Source organism: Notolabrus celidotus, chromosome 15 (genome assembly GCF_009762535.1).
Source record: "Notolabrus celidotus isolate fNotCel1 chromosome 15, fNotCel1.pri, whole genome shotgun sequence".
In the NCBI taxonomy this organism is placed as follows: domain Eukaryota; kingdom Metazoa; phylum Chordata; class Actinopteri; order Labriformes; family Labridae; genus Notolabrus; species Notolabrus celidotus.
In genome coordinates, this window is record NC_048286.1 from 32,840,901 (window position 1) to 32,861,793 (window position 20,893).

General features: G+C 38.6%; 1 protein-coding gene across 1 annotated transcript; it reads left to right on the forward strand.

The window, feature by feature from the left end:
* Nucleotides 1–1,938: 1,938 nt before the first annotated feature.
* Nucleotides 1,939–18,750, forward strand: depdc5 (DEP domain containing 5, GATOR1 subcomplex subunit). The gene is made up of 18 exons (XM_034702957.1): nucleotides 1,939–1,943; nucleotides 2,099–2,259; nucleotides 2,376–2,493; nucleotides 3,731–3,898; nucleotides 4,037–4,259; nucleotides 4,360–4,493; nucleotides 4,574–4,676; nucleotides 4,895–4,957; nucleotides 7,411–7,523; nucleotides 10,955–11,035; nucleotides 11,161–11,293; nucleotides 12,683–12,782; nucleotides 12,876–13,115; nucleotides 14,804–14,973; nucleotides 15,269–15,440; nucleotides 15,518–15,578; nucleotides 18,072–18,154; nucleotides 18,241–18,750. Exons 1-18 carry the CDS (start codon nucleotides 1,939–1,941, stop codon nucleotides 18,537–18,539), a joined length of 2,427 nt encoding a protein of 808 aa, XP_034558848.1. The 3' UTR covers nucleotides 18,540–18,750.
* The last annotated feature ends 2,143 nt before the right edge of the window (nucleotides 18,751–20,893 follow it).

Consider the following 20,893-nt stretch of genomic DNA (forward strand, 5'->3'; position numbering starts at 1 on the left):
ACCGCATGCTGTCTTTAAGTGGAACACTCTGAAACTAGATAATCACTCAAATCAGAGGAGAGAGAAAAACTGATCAACACTCATCTTATAATCTGAGTTGTTTTTTAATTTGTGATTGTACTGTTGTTTTGTTTGATCTGTGTTCCTTGTTCCTTGCTTGTATTGATTTTAACAGTTGTACAGTGTCTTTGAGTTTCTGAAAGCGCAATATAAATAAAATGTATTATAATAACTATTATTATTTATTGAAACAGCATTGAGGCAAATCTGGCTTGATTTTGGTACTTCCGCTAGGCGGCAGTGTGAATTTGTATTGGCTGCTGTTAGTACCAAAATAAAAGCTTCATAAAGCGATACAGATATCCCAATCATATTTAACATTTAAATTTCTCATTTATATTTATATTTAACATTTAGATTTATATTTAGCATTTATATTTATATTTAACATTTAGATTTATATTTAGCATTTAGATTTATATTTAACATTTATATTTATATTTAACATTTATATTTATATTTAGCATTTAGATTTATGTTTAGCATTTAGATTTAGATTTAGTATTTTGATTTATATTTAACATTAAGATTTATATTTAACATTTAGTTTTCTCATTTATATTTATATTTAACATTTAGATTTATATTAAGCATTTAGATTTATATTTAACATTTATATTTATATTTAACATTTATATTTATATTTAGCATTTAGATTTATGTTTAGCATTTAGATTTAGTATTTTGATTTATATTTAACATTAAGATTTATATTTAACATTTAGTTTTCTCATTTATATTTATATTTAGAATTTTTAATTTATATTTAGCATTTATATTTATATTTAACATTTAGATTTAGTATTTATATTTATATTTAACATTTAGATTTAGATTTAACATTTAGATTTAGATTTAGCATTTATATTCATATTTAGCATTTATATTTATATTAAACATTTAGATTTATATTTAACATTTAGATTTAGATTTAGTATTTAGATTTAGCATTTATATTTATATTAAACATTTAGATTTATATTTAACATTTAGATTTAGATTTAACATTTAGATTTAGATTTAGCATTTATATTTATGTTAAGCATTTATATTTATATTCAACATTTATATTTATATTTAACATTTATATTTATATTTATATTTATATTTAACATTTATATTTATATTTATATTTAACATTTAGATTTATATTTCACATTTATATTTAACATTTAGATTTATGTTTAACATTTAGATATAGATTTAACATTTAGATTTATATTAAGCATTTAGATTTATATTTAACATTTATATTTATATTTAACATTTATATTTATATTTCACATTTATGTTTAACATTTAGATTTAGATTTAACATTTAGATTTAGATTTAACATTTAGATTTAGATTTAACATTTAGATTTAGATTTAACATTTAGATTTATATTTAACATTTAGATTTATATTTAACATTTATATTTATGTTTAACATTTAGATATAGATTTAACATTTAGATTTATATTTAACATTTATATTTATATTTAGCATGTATATTTATGTTAAGCATTTATATTTATATTTAACATTTAGATTTATATTTAACATTTAGATTTATATTTCACATTTATGTTTAACATTTAGATTTAGATTTAACATTTAGATTTAGATTTAACATTTAGATTTAGATTTAACATTTAGATTTAGATTTAACATTTAGATTTATATTTAACATTTAGATTTATATTTAACATTTATATTTAGATTTATATTTAACATTTAGATTTATATTTAACATTTATATTTAGATTTATATTTAACATTTAGATTTAGATTTAACATTACACTACTCAGGAGTACAGCAGCGGTAGAATAAGTTAAAGAGTGGTTGACTCCAGCCTAAATCTGGAGTGTTGGCAGGTCTGAACTTGAATCTTGTTATGGGGTCAAATTAATAAAACTTTATAATAAGTGAAGCTGATTTCTCTGTACCTGACTCCTGGCTCAGGTAGCTCAGACTCCTCATTAACATGAAGCAGCTGACCTGCTCACACCGTGTCATGATTCATCCTTCTTCTCTTGCTTTCGTCTCCCTCCCAGGCGTGAAGATGAATCCCCAGTGATGAGTGCGTTTCAGGTGTTTGAGGAGTTTATCTGTCAGAGGTTGATGCAGGGTTACCAGATCATTGTCCAACCTAATAACAGGAAACCACAACCCTCTGTGGCCACACCACTGGGCAGCAGCCCTCATTACTCCAGAGGTAAACAAAGCTTGAAAGAAATGCACCAACTGGATCCGATGACCAGTGCAGCAAAGATTTGTTGATATGATGTCTTCTTATTCTTAAACGTTCCCTCTGTATGTGTCCCTCTCCAGGTCTGGTGTCCATGCGTCGAACAGAGGAGGAGAACATTTACTGGCTCAGTATGGGTCGGACCTTCCATAAAGTCTGCCTCAAAGACAAGATCATCACGGTCACTCGCTACCTGCCCAAGTAAGTCCATCTGATGGGGCAACCTCTGTTAAACTACAGCTTCATTTTCACTTGTTGGAAACGACAGGAGAAGTTAACAGAACTGAAATTTAATGAGAGTCAGCAGAGAAATATAACTCAGGAGAGAGGAACTTACAGGTCACCTAATGTGGCCCAGGACACATGAGCATTCACACTGACAGACTACTGAGGTTTGGTCACCCAGGACAGATGTTATCTCAAGGTGTAAAGAGGTCCAAGGACTCAGTTTAAGCTGTTTGAAGCTCAAATTTGAGTCCTGAGTTAGATTTTTCTAGAAAATCATTCTAGTTTATTTTGTTAGGATAGTCTTTGTTGTTTTTTTCATCACTTCCAGACAGTTTTTATGTATTTATTGATGTATTTATTTTTCTTTACAGTTTATTGTATCTATTATTTACATTATTTTCTATTATTCAAATTATTATTTAAATTACTTGTATTTATTTATTTATTCATTTTTCATTTTATTTTTTTATTTATTTATTTATTCATTTTTCATTTTATTTATTCATGAATTAATTAATTAATTTATTTATTCATTTATTCATTTATTCATTTATTCATTTATTCATTTTATTTATTTATTTATTTATTTTCTTTACAATTTATTGTAAATATTAATTATAATAATTGTCTATTATTAAAATTATTATTTTAATTACTTATATTTATTATTTACTGATTTATTTATATATTTATGTTTTATTTTATTTATTTATTTATGTATTAATTTTTCTTTACAGTTTGTTTTATCTATTAATTTTCTTTAATTCAAATTATTATTATTTTAGTTACTTGTATTTATTAATTTGACTTATTGATTTATTTATTTATTTAAATTGTATGAATTTATTCATTTATTCATTTTTTTTTCTTCCAGTTTATTGTATCTATTATTTCTATTAATTTTCTATCATTCAAGTTGTTATTATTTTAATTACTTTCAATTATTTACTGATTTTATTTATTTATTTTTTTATTTATTTATCTTTTTATTTTTTTATTTTTTTATTTCTGGTCTTCTCTTTCGGACTCTTGACTTTTTATTTTATTGTATTTATTAATTTGAATTTGTGAATCTGTGCATGACATCTGTCTCTGAGTCTAATGGCTCGTTGTTGTTTTGTCTAATTAAAAAAAGTTTTAAAAAATGCTCGTGAATAGGGACACAACAAACAAACTAAAAGGCTGACTAAGTCTCATGTGTGTATTCCAGGTACCCGTATGAGTCAGCTCAGATCCAGTACAGCTACAGTCTGTGTCCTCCACACTCTGACGCCCAGTTTGTTTCCTGCTGGGTGGAGTTCGGTCATGAGAGACTGGAGGAATATAAGTGGAACTACCTGGACCAGTACATCTGCTCTGCTGGTTCTGAGGACTTCAGGTTAACACACATTCTGCACCATGCATGTTTTTATTCTTCAGGGATTTAATTATAATAAATGTATTGTTAGATTTTATCAAAGGTGTTAAAAGTATCACAGACACTCAGTATTCCAAACTTTCCTTCATGCCTCAACAGTTTGATTGATTCTCTGAAGTTCTGGCGGACTCGCTTCCTCCTGCTGCCGGCCGGAGGAGCTCGCCGGGTGGCCGACGGCGAGGGACACTGGGACGTTTACGGGGACGGAGCCGGTGCTGGGATATGTGGCAGTGGAGACTGGCTCCTGCTGGATGGCTTCATCCGTTTCCTGGAGGGACTCAACCGCATCCGGCGGCGCCATCGCTCAGACAGGATCATCAGAGTGAGCCTCCTTTGGTTTACATCAAGTCATCTCTGGACCTTTATTTCTGCACAAGTATCTATGTCCCTCTTTGCATCTCACTCTGTTCTTCACATCACAGAAGGGAACTCCATTAAAAGGACTTCAGGTGACCAGTCCTCTTCTGTCCTATCCCACTGAGCCTGTTGGACCAACTCAAGGGAAGAAAGGCACCTCAGCTTTATCGGCCCTGCTGGAGATGGAGCAGAACCAGAAGTGAGTGTTTCCTGGGACGGTGATTTTAGTGTTAGACCTCCAAATCTCACAGTCAGTGCTTTCTTTCCACTGTGTCACAGAACGCTGGAGGAGCAGCTGCAGCAGCAGGCGAAACCCTCCACGGCCGTCACAGACCTCCCAAGTATGGCCACAGCTCCCTCATATGTAGACAGTCCTCGGAAGGTGAGCATCTGGACCGTGTGTTTGATCAGGAGACGTCAGTTTGCGTTGGCTTTTGCTCTCTGCAGAAGATCTGACATGATCGGGTTAATTGATTGGTCCCAGCCCAATGATCCGCTGTCTCTCCTTCCATCTGCATTTTCCTCCACGCTTCAGTTCTGATCCTTCTGCTGAGCTTTGTGTGTTTGATCCTGGGTTGTGTTCTTCTCGTGTGCTGATAGGATGCTGCCTTTATTTTGGATTTTATACGTAGCCCTCGCTCCTCCTACATCTATTGTTCTCAGGTTAGTAACGATGTCACGGTGCATCGATGCAGCTGTGTGTGTGTGTGTGTGTGTGTGAGTGTGTGAGTGTGTGTGTCCACGTGTGCTTTAGTTAAGTCACTTTGCATGACTGCATTTCTTCTTTGCTGCAAAAGTAAGATGTACTAAAACGATGTCAGAATCCTGTGAGGTTTACTGGGGCGCTGTTTTTAAAGTTATGCAAACTGAAAATAAACCGAAACATTTCTCCACGTTTAGCTCCAAAATGTCATAAAAATGTAGAGTGAATTTTTAAAATCAATTTTTTTATCAGATTTAGAAGAATATTTATATTTAACATTTATATTTTACATTTAACATTTAGATTTATAGTCAGCTTTTTGATTTATATTTAACATTTAGATTTAGATTTAAAATTTAGATTTAACATTTAACATTAAATTTTGATTTAACATTTATATTTATATTTAACATTTATATTTAACATTTATATTTATATTTAAAATTTATATTTATATTTAACATTTATATTTAACATTTAGATTTAGATTAATATTTAATATTTTTATTTTTATTTAACATTTATATTTATATTTAACATTTATATTTATATTTAATATTTTTATTTTTATTTAACATTTATATTTATATTTAACATTCAGATTTATATTTAACATTTATATTTATATTTTATATTTAACATTTATATTTAGCATTTATATTTAATGTTTATATTTAACATTTATATTTATATTTAACATTTATATTTATATTTAACATTTATATTTAACATTTATATTTATATTTAACAATTAGATTTAACATTTAGATTTATATTTAACTTTTTATTTAACATTTAGATTTATATTTAACATTTAGATTTATATTTAAAATTTAGATTTTTATTTAACATTCAGATTTAGATTTAGCATTCAGATTAATATTTAATATATATTTTTTTATTTAACATTTATATTTAACATTCAGATTTGTATTTAATATTTAGTTTTATATTTAACATTTAAATTTAACATTTATATTTAACATTTATATTTATATTTGACATTTATATTTAAAATGTATATTTATATTTAACATTCAGATTCATATTTAACATTCAGATTCATATTTAACATTCAGATTCATATTTAACATTTAGATTTATATTTAACATTTAGATTTATATTTAACATTTGGATTTAACAATGATTTTAACTTAATATATTTTTCACAACAAAATTAAATTTGAAGAAGATCACAAATATTCCTCTTAATGTGATTTTGAAAAAAGTGACTTTTTAAAAATGCACATTTCATGATGTTTTAAATGTGGAGAAATGATTCTGTTATTTTCAGTGAGCACAACTTTACAAACAGCGCCCTGTAAGGTTTGAGTCACAGCTCCTGTAAGATTCCAGTTCTCCCTTTGAGGACAGGCAGGAAGGGCCGCTCCCCCTGGTGACCCTTGTGTCCCTTAAACTCTGAAAAGTTTCTCCTGGATTGAAACAAAGAGAGAGAGAAAAACCCTGACTTCTTCTAATTTGGCCAAATGACTTGTTTTTCTTGCTTTATCTGACACTCCCCTCCAGTGTGTCACAGACTCTATCCACACTCTCCAGAGTAGTTTGATAGTTGATCATGTTACAAACTCTAACTCTCCATCATCACTGTTCAGCTTCTGCTGCTCACTCTGCATATCTGAGCTTCCTTCTTTCATACTCCTCCTCCCCTGAGTCCTTTTGTCTATTCAATGAATGGCAATCAATTCAAGATGGGTCATAATACAATGATAATAACTCAACTGCATATAATTTGCACATACACTACCAGTCAAAAGTTTGGACACACCTTCTCATTCAATGGTTTTTATTTATTAAAATTATTTTCAACATTGTAGATTAATACTGAAGACAAAACAACACACTCTCTGTAACCCTGTAATAACCCTGAACCGTCTCACAGCTGGACCTGTTCACTCACATAGACTAGACCGTCCTCATGCATGACCTCAGAACTTTAATGTTTGTCCACCACGATGACACACTAACATGAGCCCGTCCCTTCAGTGACACAGACTCACACACACAGTGTTATTTAATGAATCTGTTATTGAGGTACGTGTCTCATGAGATCTCTGCCCACCCTTCACAAAGAGAGAGGATTTTTAAAATAACTCAGCTTTCACTCACATGAAATGACAGAGTATGCTGAAATACAATCTTCCTAACATTCTCTGTGACCTTGAAGGCAACACAGTTTTAATAATCAATGTAATGCTTCATTTCTAGGAGCTAACGACCCGAATATACTCACCCTCTCTGTGTTGTTGTGGAGAGAAGGGATCTCAGAGTCACGTATCTCAACTCTGGAGTGAATATTAATAGTTTTTTTTTCTGTTTCATGAAAGAAGAAGAAGAAACCCTTCAGACGTATTGATAAAGTAACAATGAAGTGATGTGCTTTCACCTGTGTAGTTTGTTGATACCAGTGAAGCTGCAGACAAAGTCGTCCCGTCGTCAGTGACAGCAGCAGCAGGAGCACCGACTGCAGGAGAGACTGCAGTCAGCAGCAGCTCCACAGACATCAGGTAACCTCCTGAGTGCTCAACTGTAATCACATAACATCCACAACAGAAGGGTTATAGGTACATATTTAATATTAGGTGTTTTAAATGTACGTCAAAGCATGGTTTTAACTCAGTAAGAATGTTTATGTACGCTACCAGTCAAAAGTTTGGACACACCTTCTCTAAGGGTTTGTATTTATTTTAATTATTTGAAACACTGTAGATTAATACTGAAGACATCAAAACTATGAAAATGAAGTGGTCTCCTGGAATGGTTTCTCTCAGTCTGCTTCATGAAGTGGTCTCCTGGAATGGTTTCTCTCAGTCTGCTTCATGAAGTGGTCTCCTGGAATGGTTTCTCTCAGTCTGCTTCATGAAGTGGTCTCCTGGAATGGTTTCTCTCAGTCTGCTTCATGAAGTGGTCTCCTGGAATGGTTTCTCTCAGTCTGCTTCATGAAGTGGTCTACTGGAATGGTTTCTCTCAGTCTGCTTCATGAAGTGGTCTCCTGGAATGGTTTCTCTCAGTCTGCTTCATGAAGTGGTCTCCTGGAATGGTTTCTCTCAGTCTGCTTCATGAAGTGGTCTCCTGGAATGGTTTCTCTCAGTCTGCTTCATGAAGTGGTCTCCTGGAATGGTTTCTCTCAGTCTGCTTCATGAAGTGGTCTCCTGGAATGGTTTCTCTCAGTCTGCTTCATGAAGTGGTCTCCTGGAATGGTTTCTCTCAGTCTGCTTCATGAAGTGGTCTCCTGGAATGGTTTCTCTCAGTCTGCTTCATGAAGTGGTCTACTGGAATGGTTTCTCTCAGTCTGCTTCATGAAGTGGTCTCCTGGAATGGTTTCTCTCAGTCTGCTTCATGAAGTGGTCTCCTGGAATGGTTTCTCTCAGTCTGCTTCATGAAGTGGTCTCCTGGAATGGTTTCTCTCAGTCTGCTTCATGAAGTGGTCTCCTGGAATGGTTTCTCTCAGTCTGCTTCATGAAGTGGTCTCCTGGAATGGTTTCTCTCAGTCTGCTTCATGAAGTGGTCTCCTGGAATGGTTTCTCTCAGTCTGCTTCATGAAGTGGTCTACTGGAATGGTTTCTCTCAGTCTGCTTCATGAAGTGGTCTCCTGGAATGGTTTCTCTCAGTCTGCTTCATGAAGTGGTCTCCTGGAATGGTTTCTCTCAGTCTGCTTCATGAAGTGGTCTCCTGGAATGGTTTCTCTCGGTCTGCTTCATGAAGTGGTCTCCTGGAATGGTTTCTCTCAGTCTGCTTCATGAAGTGGTCTCCTGGAATGGTTTCTCTCAGTCTGCTTCATGAAGTGGTCTCCTGGAATGGTTTCTCTCAGTCTGCTTCATGAAGTGGTCTCCTGGAATGGTTTCTCTCAGTCTGCTTCATGAAGTGGTCTCCTGGAATGGTTTCTCTCAGTCTGCTTCATGAAGTGGTCTCCTGGAATGGTTTCTCTCAGTCTGCTTCATGAAGTGGTCTCCTGGAATGGTTTCTCTCAGTCTGCTTCATGAAGTGGTCTCCTGGAATGGTTTCTCTCAGTCTGCTTCATGAAGTGGTCTCCTGGAATGGTTTCTCTCAGTCTGCTTCATGAAGTGGTCTCCTGGAATGGTTTCTCTCAGTCTGCTTCATGAAGTGGTCTCCTGGAATGGTTTCTCTCAGTCTGCTTCATGAAGTGGTCTCCTGGAATGGTTTCTCTCAGTCTGCTTCATGAAGTGGTCTCCTGGAATGGTTTCTCTCAGTCTGCTTCATGAAGTGGTCTCCTGGAATGGTTTCTCTCAGTCTGCTTCATGAAGTGGTCTCCTGGAATGGTTTCTCTCAGTCTGCTTCATGAAGTGGTCTCCTGGAATGGTTTCTCTCAGTCTGCTTCATGAAGTGGTCTCCTGGAATGGTTTTTAATTAACATGAGTCTTGTCAAGAGTTCATTTGTAGAATGACTTGCCTTCTTAATGTGTTTGAGACCATCAGTTGTGTTGTTCAGAGGTAGGGTTAGTACACAATGGATAGCCCTATTTGACTACTGTTGTAATCCAGATTATTTCATAGTTTTGATGTCTAAAGCTTGATCCGCTGGTTCCTGATAGTCGTTAGGGTGATGGATCAGCTGTGGGTCGTTAGAGTCACATGATTACTGGTGTAGAGCTGTAGTCGGGCCTTAAAAGTTAGACCCGACCCGAGCCTGACAGAATTCTGCCCGAACCTGTCCGAACCCAGATGACCTAGATTATTTTAAAACCCGAACCCGTTTCCAGCCTGACTGCCCCGACATTATTCATTTCTGATCTGGCTAATTTTGCAAGTTTTGGGTAGGATGGTCTGTTGATCTTCCACCAGCCAAGAACATCGGTTTCATCCTCCATGACAGTCGTTTTAATGTAGTGAGATACCTCGTCTTCTTCCCAGTCAGCTCGCTGTACATTTTCCCACTCCTCTAAAGTCACTCTTTTTGCTGGTGGATGAGCGCGCTCGTCTCTGGAGAGCTCTGGGTCTCGAGTCTCCACATCTCGTCGTGGACCTGCAGCACCGTGCACAGCTTGCAGAAGGGTGCGGGCATGAGCATGTACGGCCTCCTTGACTGAGTGTGGCAACATTCTCAGCTGGTTACATTTTGGCCAGAGGAATGATGCGGTCTTATAGAGGTCCTGTATTATCACTTTACGTGCGAGCCAGTGCTCGTGCCGTTGACGCACGACTGCTTGCTGAGGGGAGTCCAGATTCACCTGACCGCTCATTTACCGCACAAGCCTGAGCCCGTGTAAAATGATAGAAATTATGACCGAACCCTACGGGTTGGGTCGGGTTCGTGGTCAGACAAATATCTTCAGCTCTGGTCTGGTGTGAGTATGGTCTTACTTGTTTTGACAGAATTCAAAACAGCAATCAGAATTCTCTGTCAAAACAAGTAAGACCATATACTCACACCGGACAATATGTGACTCTAACGACCCACAGCTGATCCATCACCCTAACAACTGTCAGGAACTAGGCTAACGACTCTACTTAGGACCCTTTTGTGACTCCTGGACACACCCACGACTGTTGGAGGGTTATATCTTCAAGCTCTTCCCCAGTCTGGTCAGAACTGAAGAAGCCTTTCGGAGGAGAGGTGAAACATCTTCAAGAATTTCTATCAGTCCAGTTGCCCTCTGGATCAAGCTTTGGGTTACCATGACCTGGATGACTGAGAACCTTCAGAGACCTTGTTTTGATGTCTTCAGTATTAAACTACAAAGTTGAAAATAAGTACAATAAATAAAACCATTGAGGGAGAAGGTGTGTCCAAACTTTTGACTGGTAGTGTATGTGTTTTAAAAGTGAAACCCTTTGCCCCGGTAGGATTAAGATGGGACTCAATGTTTCCTTGTGTTATTTTTGTTAGCTTGCAATGAGAAGAACTTGATAACACTCTTTAAATAACCTGTTAAAAGAATGACCTGTGGATCAGCACTGATCAGTGATCTGTCCACAGTGGGCAGTCTGCAGCCGGAGCTCTATCTCTGTCTTCTTCCTCGACTCTCCTGGAGATCTTAGAGGCCATCAAACACCCCACGTAAATCCTTTCTCTTCACAGTTACACTGACTGTCTCTCTGCTCTGTATTCTTGACTGATCAGACGCTCTTCTATCATTTGGAGTCAGTATCCTGACAGCACTGTGACTTTGCTTTCTGTAACAGGACCGGTGTTCAGCTGCTTCCAGAACAGAAGGGTCTACCAGTGAACTGCTTCATCAGTGCAGAGGTTCTTCACTGGCTGGTCAATAATGTGGACGGCATCGCCACTCAGGGGATGGCTGTAGATATCATGCAGGTAAGAGTGGAGCGACCCTTTTACCTCTGACTGTGTCACAAGTCTTTGATTGTCCGGGCTAACCTGAGGCTGCCTGAAGCTTCATATACTTGATGGTGTTGCAATCTGGGAAGCAACATTAGAACTTGTTTTGTTAAAGAAAATGTATTTATTACAATAGAAGTAAAATTATGGACTTAACAAGGCAAGGCAGCCGAAAAGTTCTGTTCAAAACAATAAATAACAATAACAACTGGAGGACTCTGAACTAGAACTGAGAAAAAGCTGTGAGGATTTCTAAGACCAAACAAAAATGAGAAAACAAAACCTGAGTGACATCCAAACGAATCCAAAAGTGAATGATCAACCTTTATTTATGTAGCACCAAATCACAACAAGTGTTCTCCTCAGACTCTCTCCAAACAGAGCCGGTCTAGACCGTACTCTATGTTCTATTGTTAACAAAGACCCAACATCAAGACAGGATCAGATCAAGTCCCATCTTACAGACAGGACTCAGAGAGAGATGATAGTGGGGAGACGGATAGTAGTAGTTGTAGCAGCTGGAGTCTGGCACGTCCACAGCAGCAGAGATCCAGAGGAACCTACGAGACAAGGGAGCTCAGGGACTCCAGAAAGGTCTATGGTTAGTAACTTTAATGGGACAGGAAGAGTTAAAGTAAGAGATGGGGGCTTGAGACAGGATCCCAGTGTGTCAGTTTAAGCCTATAGCAGCATAACTAAGACCTGGTCCAAGCCTGATCCAGCTCTAACTATAAGCTTTATCAAAAAGGAAAGTTTGAAGCCTACTCTTAAAAGTAGAGAGGGTGTCTGCCTCCCGGACCCTGACTGGTAGATGATTCCAAAGGAGAAGGGCCTGATAAGCTAAGGCTCTACCTCCCATACTACTTAGGCCTTTTTTTCTCCTTATGATTATTAATGGGATAGGAAGAGAGCCCCCTAACCCCCTAACCAGTCCAGGGACAAAAGAAGAGCTTCTAAGCACAATAAATACAATCACGGCATCCTAACACAAGATCACTAACGAGGCTTGGAGATGAGATGTGTGTGGCTGAACTGGTCTGCAGCAGAGAAACTAGACCTGACCCGAAGGACTCGTTCCTCATACAGCCGCCTACACAGTCATTCACAGAACACTGCAAGAAGAGGTCATTAATACAGACAGGGAGAAGGTGTGGCTGCAGATGAGCATTTTCAAAAAGACAGGAAATAGCAGAGTACTTAAAAATGTCAAGCTCTAGAAAACCAGCTGATTTGATTCTTTGAGATTTGAACTGAATGAAAGTTCGCTCAAAGTGTCCCATACAGAACTCTTGTGAGGAGTATATTGTGGCATCAGGAAGTAAACCCTCCTCTCTGGAATCTTCTCTGTCTTTGTGGTTCTTGTAGAAAATGCTGGATGAAGGTTTGGTGGTCCATGCTTCTGGAGATGCCATGCGCACCTTTGTGTACGGATTCTACTTCTACCGGATCGTAGGAGAGAAGGATGGTGAGTTCACTTGATGCAGTTTTTAACATGCTCATATTCAGACTTTCTATATAATATAAGATAAACACAGTAACTCTTTCTGTCCTCTTGCAGGCCCGACCTCCCCTCTTCCCCCGTCAGCATCTGGAGGCTGGTCCACTGCGGCCCTGGAGGACTTCGCCCTGTTTCAGAGGAAGTGGTTTGAGGTCGCCTTCGTGCTGGAGGAACCTCGACCCTGCAACCTCCCGGCCTTCTTACTGCCCTGGTTACCCAGCAGACCGGCCTCTTACGCTAGCAGGCACAGCTCCTTCAGCCGCAGCTTTGGAGGACGGAGCCAAGCCGCAGCTCTCCTAGGTACATCCATCCTGAGCCTAAACAGAGGAGGGGAGCATTTCACATCATACACACGCAAGTTAGATTCAGCCTGGGTCCAGAGAGTAGAGTAGTAGTAGTTTAGTCGGTCCATGAAGTCAAGCTCCGCCCATAGTGCATCAGCTGCTCTGAACACCAGCCCCCTCAGCTGATCACATCTACACATCCTGCATCAGCATGCAGTAAATTATTCTTATAAAGCCTTCTACAGCCCGCTTCCCCTCTTCCTGCTTCCTCTTCTAACCTCCTCACATCCCCCCTCCACCCCATCTCCTCCTTTCTGCTGCGTCTGATTTCATCAGTGTCATATGTGATGCTCGCTCTGCTCTGTACCCCAGGGGTCTTTGCTGATGCTCTCCCTGCCTTGGCTCTTTCATGTATGCACATGAAAGAGAGGGGAGACCTTCAAGGCTCTGTACTTGGGTCATGTTCTATGTCTGAAAAAGAGGAGTGATATAAAGCTGCTGCAAAGTGCTTTTAGCAGCCAGTAAAAAAAATCAATCACCAGAAGGTGGCTTAAACCAGCAGCACCAACAGTGGATGACTGGTTTGGAATAATTTTGGAAATATTTAAAATAGAGAAGTTGACTTACTCTCTGAGGATCCAAAAGGACACATTTTATCAAATTTGGATTAAGTGGATTCAATTTATAACCCCAGTGCGAGCAGATTTTATGACTCCACCACCAACAAGTTCTTAACCCTCCCCCCCTTAGAGAATAAAACATAAATGTAAGCTCCCTTAGTTCTTATGTAGATAGTTATATATCTGATGGTTTGTGTAAAGGATGTATGCAGGAAAATGAGTGTTTAAAATTAAATTAAATAGAATTAAATTAAATATAATATAATATAATTAAATTAAATTAAATTAAATTAAATTAAATAGAATTAAATTAAATAGAATTAAATTAAATAGAATTAAATTAAATAGAATTAAATTAAATAGAATTAAATTAAATTAAATATAATATAATATAATTAAATTAAATTAAATATAATTAAATTAAATATAATTAAATTAAATATAATTAAATTAAATATAATATAATGTAATTAAATTAAATTGAATAGAATTAAATAGAATTAAATTAAATAGAATTAAATTAAATTAACTAGAATTAAATTAAATTAAATTAAATTAAATTAAATTAAATAATAATACAGTTTATACAGAAGTGCAGAATAGTTAGAGTTAGCTATGTACAGCAGGGAATGAAGGAGATATATACAGGATGTTGTATGGTAAGGTTATTGCACAGAGTACAGGTTGTTGTTCAGTGATCAGAGGGAGGAGGTGAACAGTCTGATAGCCACAGGAAGGAATGACTTCCTGTGGCGTTCTGCCCGGGTCCTCTCATGTGCTTTGACAGTGAGAGTGATGTCACTTGGTTGCAATCTGCAACCTCGGTGCTAGATGCCTCTACATCCTGCAAGCTAAGCCGGCCTGTAGTTTAGCCTCCAGGCTTAAAGTGACAATGAGGAACCCGCTCCGCCCCTGGTTCACTGTTAACAAAGTCTGCTTGTACAGGACTCTCTAAGACGATGCCTTCACTGGAAAAGTCTAAACTTAATGGATAGAAAATTGCAGGGTTTACTATCTAATCCATCCATCCTCTCTCTCTGTGACTTCCTGTCTCTCACTCTCCTTCGTCCCATCTGTCTTCCAGCTGCCACTGTCCCAGAGCAGAAGACGGTCACTCTGGACGTGGACGTAAACAACCGCAGCGACCGAACAGAATGGTGCAGCTGTTACTACCAGGGGAACTTCTCCCTCAACGCGGCCTTCGAGATCAAGCTGCACTGGATGGCTGTCACTGCTGCAGTCCTCTTTGAGATGGTGAGTCCAGTTCACTTCCTCCTCTGACTCTGCAGCCTGATGTCTGTGACACTCCTAAAAACAATGATTCACTTTCTCTGCAGCTATTTTTAAACAAAGTGACGTATTCATGTAAAAATATAACCTGAGAGTTACACTTTAACTTTTCACTGCCTTAATAAACTCTGAAGACACGCATGTTCATGGATCCCTGCATGTCAGGGAGGAGGTTTGATCTTGTGACTTTTCAAACTTTGGATTGTTGGACTTCGAAGTTCTGGTCCTGTCCTCATTTTAACCCTTTCCTCTCTGACAGGTTCAAGGCTGGCACAGGAAAGCGGCCTCCTGCAGCTTCCTGTTGGTTCCTGCCCTGGAGGTCCCGTTTGCACTGACCTCTTACCCGTACGGCGATCCTCTGAGAGCCCAGCTCTTCATCCCTCTGAACGTTCACTGTCTGCTTAGAAACGGCAGCGACAACCTGTTTGACGGTAAGGAGCCCGTCTGCTCGCTCGCATGTAGTCCGAACACGCTCAGTCTTTAAACATCTGGTTCATCTGATCCACAGGGTTTGAACCGGAGACGTACTGGGACAGGATGCAGCTCTTTCAGGAGGCCATACTGTACCGGTTTGTGCTGTTTGGTCATGCTTGTGCTTCAATCACCCTGAAAACATGGAGATTTAGAGCAGAGGACATTTGAAAGAGAGGAGGGGCTGTGCTTGTTTATAATCATTTACAAGTTTATTGCTTTTTTCATCTTTTTGCAACATTTATACATTTATCCAAGATTCACTTTATTGTCATTTCCTTTCATATTTTCATACTCAGTGAAACGAAGTACCATTTCTCAACCAGCTTGACAGTGCAAAATAAAAAGACTCTAAAGAGAGGCTAAAACATTTAAAGACACATTAAAAAAAACCACATAAAACACAGTATTAGCAGCAAAAGGTAGAAAGTGCATCAGTCAGTAAAGTGCTTATTCAGGATTCATCCTGACAGGTGACTGGCTGTCAGCCGAAGCATTTGTTGGGGGGGAGGGAGTTTGGATGTGTGTGTGAAGGGGATGGGGAGGGGACACAGTCTGTTTATGGTCAGCCTGTGGGAAGAAGCTTTTGGATCTGCAGCAGATCCTCCTATACCTCTTCCCTTAGGGCAGGAGGGAAAACAGGCCGTGAGAAGGGTGGTGGGGATCCTTAAGGATGGAGAAAACTCTGTGCAGCAGAGTAGTGTTCAGTATTGTAATCGTCCTCAGAGAGGTGGAGGTGTGGTAAAGTTGCAAACCTCTAACCATGCAACAAAAGCCAAACTGTCATGATTCTTCACTGTGATATTCAGAATACTCTGTAGCTTCCAAAACCGCCTAGAACAATGTAAGTGTGTCTCAAGACGCCCTCACTTTGTGGTCACACTTACTTTTCCCGTTTCTTTATGTTTGAGTGCTGACCAAACATTTAGGGCCCGAGCACTGACACACAGTGGGGGAGAGGCCCTGTTGTATCCCAGAGGATCGCTAGGATTCTTCCACTGCTTCGAAGCCAAATTTGCATGTCTCAGCGTGGACCAAAACTCCCCAAAATGTGTCCCAAAGTCATCCTATATATATATATCTTGGGGCTCTTAAAGTGCAGCACAGCAACACCTGCTGGACATCAGGCGGTGCTTGTGCGAGGGCCCGCTCATATCAGCTTGCGGTTTTAATTAGGGCCTGAGCACCGCTGGTGGCGAAGGCCCTATTGTAAGGGTATTATTATAGGAGATTGCAGTTTTGGACCCCTGAACGTGAATGAATGCTTGAGTATTTTTGCACACTCATCGGGTCTGGTGAAAATTGCAAGTTATTATAGGTCTCGCAAAAAAAATCTCAGTAGCGCCCCCTAGAGGTAAAAATAACACCCTACGCATCGAGTTTTTTGAGCTACATGCATGAAAAATCGTACACATACTCATGGCATCAGGACGCACAAAAAAGTCTCTTGCACCCATATTCAAAACTCAACAGGAAGAGCGCCACCTAGCTTTGAACATGAAAAACTGGGCCAAAATGGGTCTGTGCAAGGGTGCATACTTTTGCTAATTTCTCCTAGAGCTTTTCTCCGATTCAGTCCAAACTAGACACATTCTATAGTAAACCCATTGACGATTAATACAAATTAAAGGCATTCTGTTCAGATGAAAGTTGTGGGCGTGGCAGACTTTGGGGCGGGGCATAAAAAAAAAACGTCGGAAAATGGATTTTTGTGACTTTAAAATGCACGTAATCTCACCTCATCCAACACACTCATCAGTCCTGGGGAAAATTGCGACATTTTATGGGTGTCGCAAAAAAGTCGAAAAAATGTGCTCACTAGCGCCCCCTACAGTTTTCAAAAACCCCTCCCCATAGGAGTTATATTGAGCTACATGCTTGAAAAATTTTACACATATTCATAGCATCAGGACGCACAAAAAAGCCTCTTGCACCCATATCCCAAACTCAACAGTAACAGCGCCACCTATCTTTGAACATGAAAAACGGGGCCAAAATAAGGGTGCATACTTTCATTATCTTCTCCGAAGGCATTTCTCCGATTCAGTCCAAACCAAGGTAACCTATAGGAGACACCTTGACGAGAAAAAATTATCAGAACAAATTTTGATCAGACAAAAAATGTGGGCGTGTCAGGCGTTGAGGCGGGGCACCAAACGCACTTACAGCTTTGAATGTGAAAAACGGGGCCAAAATAAGGGTGCATACTTCTGAGAGCTCCTCCTAGAGTTTTACTCCGATTCAGTCCAAACAAGGCACATTCTATAGCCGACATATTGACGATTAAATTATTGTTAAAGGAATTCTGTTCAGACAAAAATTGTGGGCGTGGCACACTGTCAAGTTTGGAGGTTTTCTTGGCAATCTGCCAAAAACTTGGAACATTTGCACCACCTAAGCCAGTACATACTCTCAGATCTTGCTTTCGCATCGTGCGGTGGGAAATATCAGGCATCGGTTTACATGTGGCGGCGGGTCGCGTAGGCCGCGGCTTCAGGTGTGTGAGGGCCCGTTCATCGCCGCTTGTGGCTTTAATTAGTCTCATTTTTTGTGTAACAGGAAAAACTGTTTAAACGTGCTCTTCTAATCAGGTTTGGATTCGTTCACGACAAGTTTTCTGCCTCTGCCTTCAACTTCCCCTCGGAGAACAAGCCTCAGTACATCCACGTCACAGGTTCGTCACATCCCAACGTACGAACACTTCAAACTGTCTTCCCTGTGTCTTTGATCCGGACTAGCTTCAGTCTGCTTCTTCCTCAGGCACCGTCTTCCTGCAGCTGCCGTACTCCAAGAGGAAGTTCTCCAGCGGTCAGCAGCGCAGACGCAGAAACTCCACCACTTCAAACAGCCAGGGCCCGTTCGGCGGCGAGGAGCAGGTCGGATATTACTGGGCTTACAACACCATGCTGACCAAGGCGTGGAAAACAGGCGTGCTCGTGGACGAGAGGCTCGCCGAGCGCCTCCTCAAAGACTTAACGGACTTCTGCGTCAACAAGGACAACAGACTGCTCACCTTCTGGGACAGCTGCCAGGAGAAGATGAACGCCAGCGCTCCCTAACAGGAAGAGACGAGACGTCACGCTGACACATGAGAAAAGTCTGAACACTGTTTTCTAATATTTGATATCCTTTAACTCAGATTCACACACTGGACTGCTGCTGAGAGGAGAACCGGGTCTTTGACCGACCTGCTGAATCTCAGCTTGTTTACAACATGAATGATGCTCTGGTTTGACTGATGTGAAATAAATATTACAAATTCAACACAAAGACTCATTTATTGTCATTTTTATTGAATCATTTTCTTATAAACACACTAAGAGTTACATTTGAAGTTTTATTTTAAAGACCCAAGAAAAAAAAGGCTTCACTGGATAAAATGCCCCTCCAAAAACAAGAAAAAACTTATTTCAAGCACTTTTACCTTGAAATAAGCAAAAATAATCTGCCTATAGAACAAGTGAAAAACTGCTTGGTAAGATTTATTAAGCCAGACATCGTCCATGCTGGGACTTGAACTGACGACCCTCCATTTGCCAAGCTAAGCCCCTATGGACTGAGCTACTGCCACCCCAGGACAAGCTTTTTGTTGTTACCTAAATGACCTCGTGGGAATGATGGCCTTTGTCGAAGTCACAAACTTAAGTACCTACACTACCAGTCAAAAGTTTGGAAACACCTTCTCATTGAAGGGTTTGCATTTATTTTAGTTATTGTAAACACTGTAGATTAAAACTGAAGACATCAGAACTATGGAAGAACATATATGGAATTATTTAATTCCCAAAAAGTGTTAAACAAAGCAGAATATGTTTTATATGTTAGATTCTGTAAAGTAGCCCCCTTTTTCCTTCATGACAACTTTGCACACTCTTGGTATTCTCTCAGTCTGCTTCATGAAGTGGTCTCCTGGAATGGTTTCTCTCAGTCTGCTTCATGAAGTGGTCTCCTGGAATGGTTTCTAATGAACATGAGCCTTGTCAAGAGTTCATTTGTAGAATGACTTGCCTTCTTAATGTGTTTGAGACCATCAGTTGTGTTGTTCAGAGGTAGGGTTAGCACACAATGGATAGCTCTATTTGACTCCTGTTGTAATCCAGATTATGGTAAAACCAGATTATTTCATAGTTTTGATCAGGTCAGGTCAGGTTACTTTATTTGTACCCGTAGGTAAACTTGTTTTGCAGCCAGTGAGATGTTAGGTCGAAAATTACAAGATAGACTTCAGACAGAACAATCTACTTAATGTGCAAAACATACAAAAAATATCCTAAAAACTAATCTAACACTAAAAATGGTAAAATGAATAGACATGATAAAATGATAAAAGTGCTAAAGGTTCCCTTTAAAAAGCATATCAGAAAACAGTCAACCAATAAAAACAATGGAATCACATGAATAAATCAGACAATCTGGGCTCAAGTCATAAGATTGGAGGCTGACTGTGTGGGAAATTAAAAGATATTGCTTGTTCAGCTCAGTGACAGCAGCAGGAACAAAGCTTTTCTTGTGACGCTGTGTCCTGCACCTTGGGACTAAAAACCGTCGTCCAGAGTGAAGAAGCTGGAAATCACTGTGCAGAGGGTGTGAGGCATTATGTAAAATAGAGGTGGCTGTCCGCTGATGTCTTCAGTATTAATCTACAATGTTGAACATAATTAAAATAAATGAAAAACATTGAATGAGAAGGTGTGTCCAAACTTTTGACTGGTAGTATTTTAGTTTGGGGAATAAATCCCTGACTTAGAGAAAGACCATCTCTCCCACCAGGTCATTTAGGTAACAACAAAATGTTTGTTTATTTGTTTTCTTTATTTCAATAATGAAAAATATGATCACAAGGTTATTGTTTGTGTTTCCCTTTTTTATTTATCTGAGACAAAAACAACAAGACATAAAAGTATGTCAAAACAAAGAGTTATATCACTGCAGAGGAAGGAGAATCACAGATTGTCTCTGAAGCTAAAATGATCCTTACTGAAGAAGAAGTAAACACCCGACGTGTGTCCCTTAAATCAGGGGTTCCCAGACTTCCAAAAACTGCGACCCTCAAAATATCAAAGTGATTTAATGTGGCTTCATTTAGCTGGTCTGCAGAAAATGACCCTACCTATATGAGCATGTGTCTCTGTTTCCTGTGCCGTTATGAATTAACCTAACTTAGGAGTCATCTGGATACAAAGAAAGAGAGAACACTCATTACTCTAAAAGTAGTATGGGAGGTAGAGCCTTCAGTTATCAGGCCCCTCTCCTTTGGAATCATCTACCAGTCAGGGTCCGGGAGGCAGACACCCTCTCTACTTTTCAGAGTAGGCTTCAAACTTTCCTTTTTGATAAAGCTTATAGTTAGAGCTGGATCAGGCTTGGACCAGGTCTTAGTTATGCTGCTATAGGCTTAGACTGACACACTGGG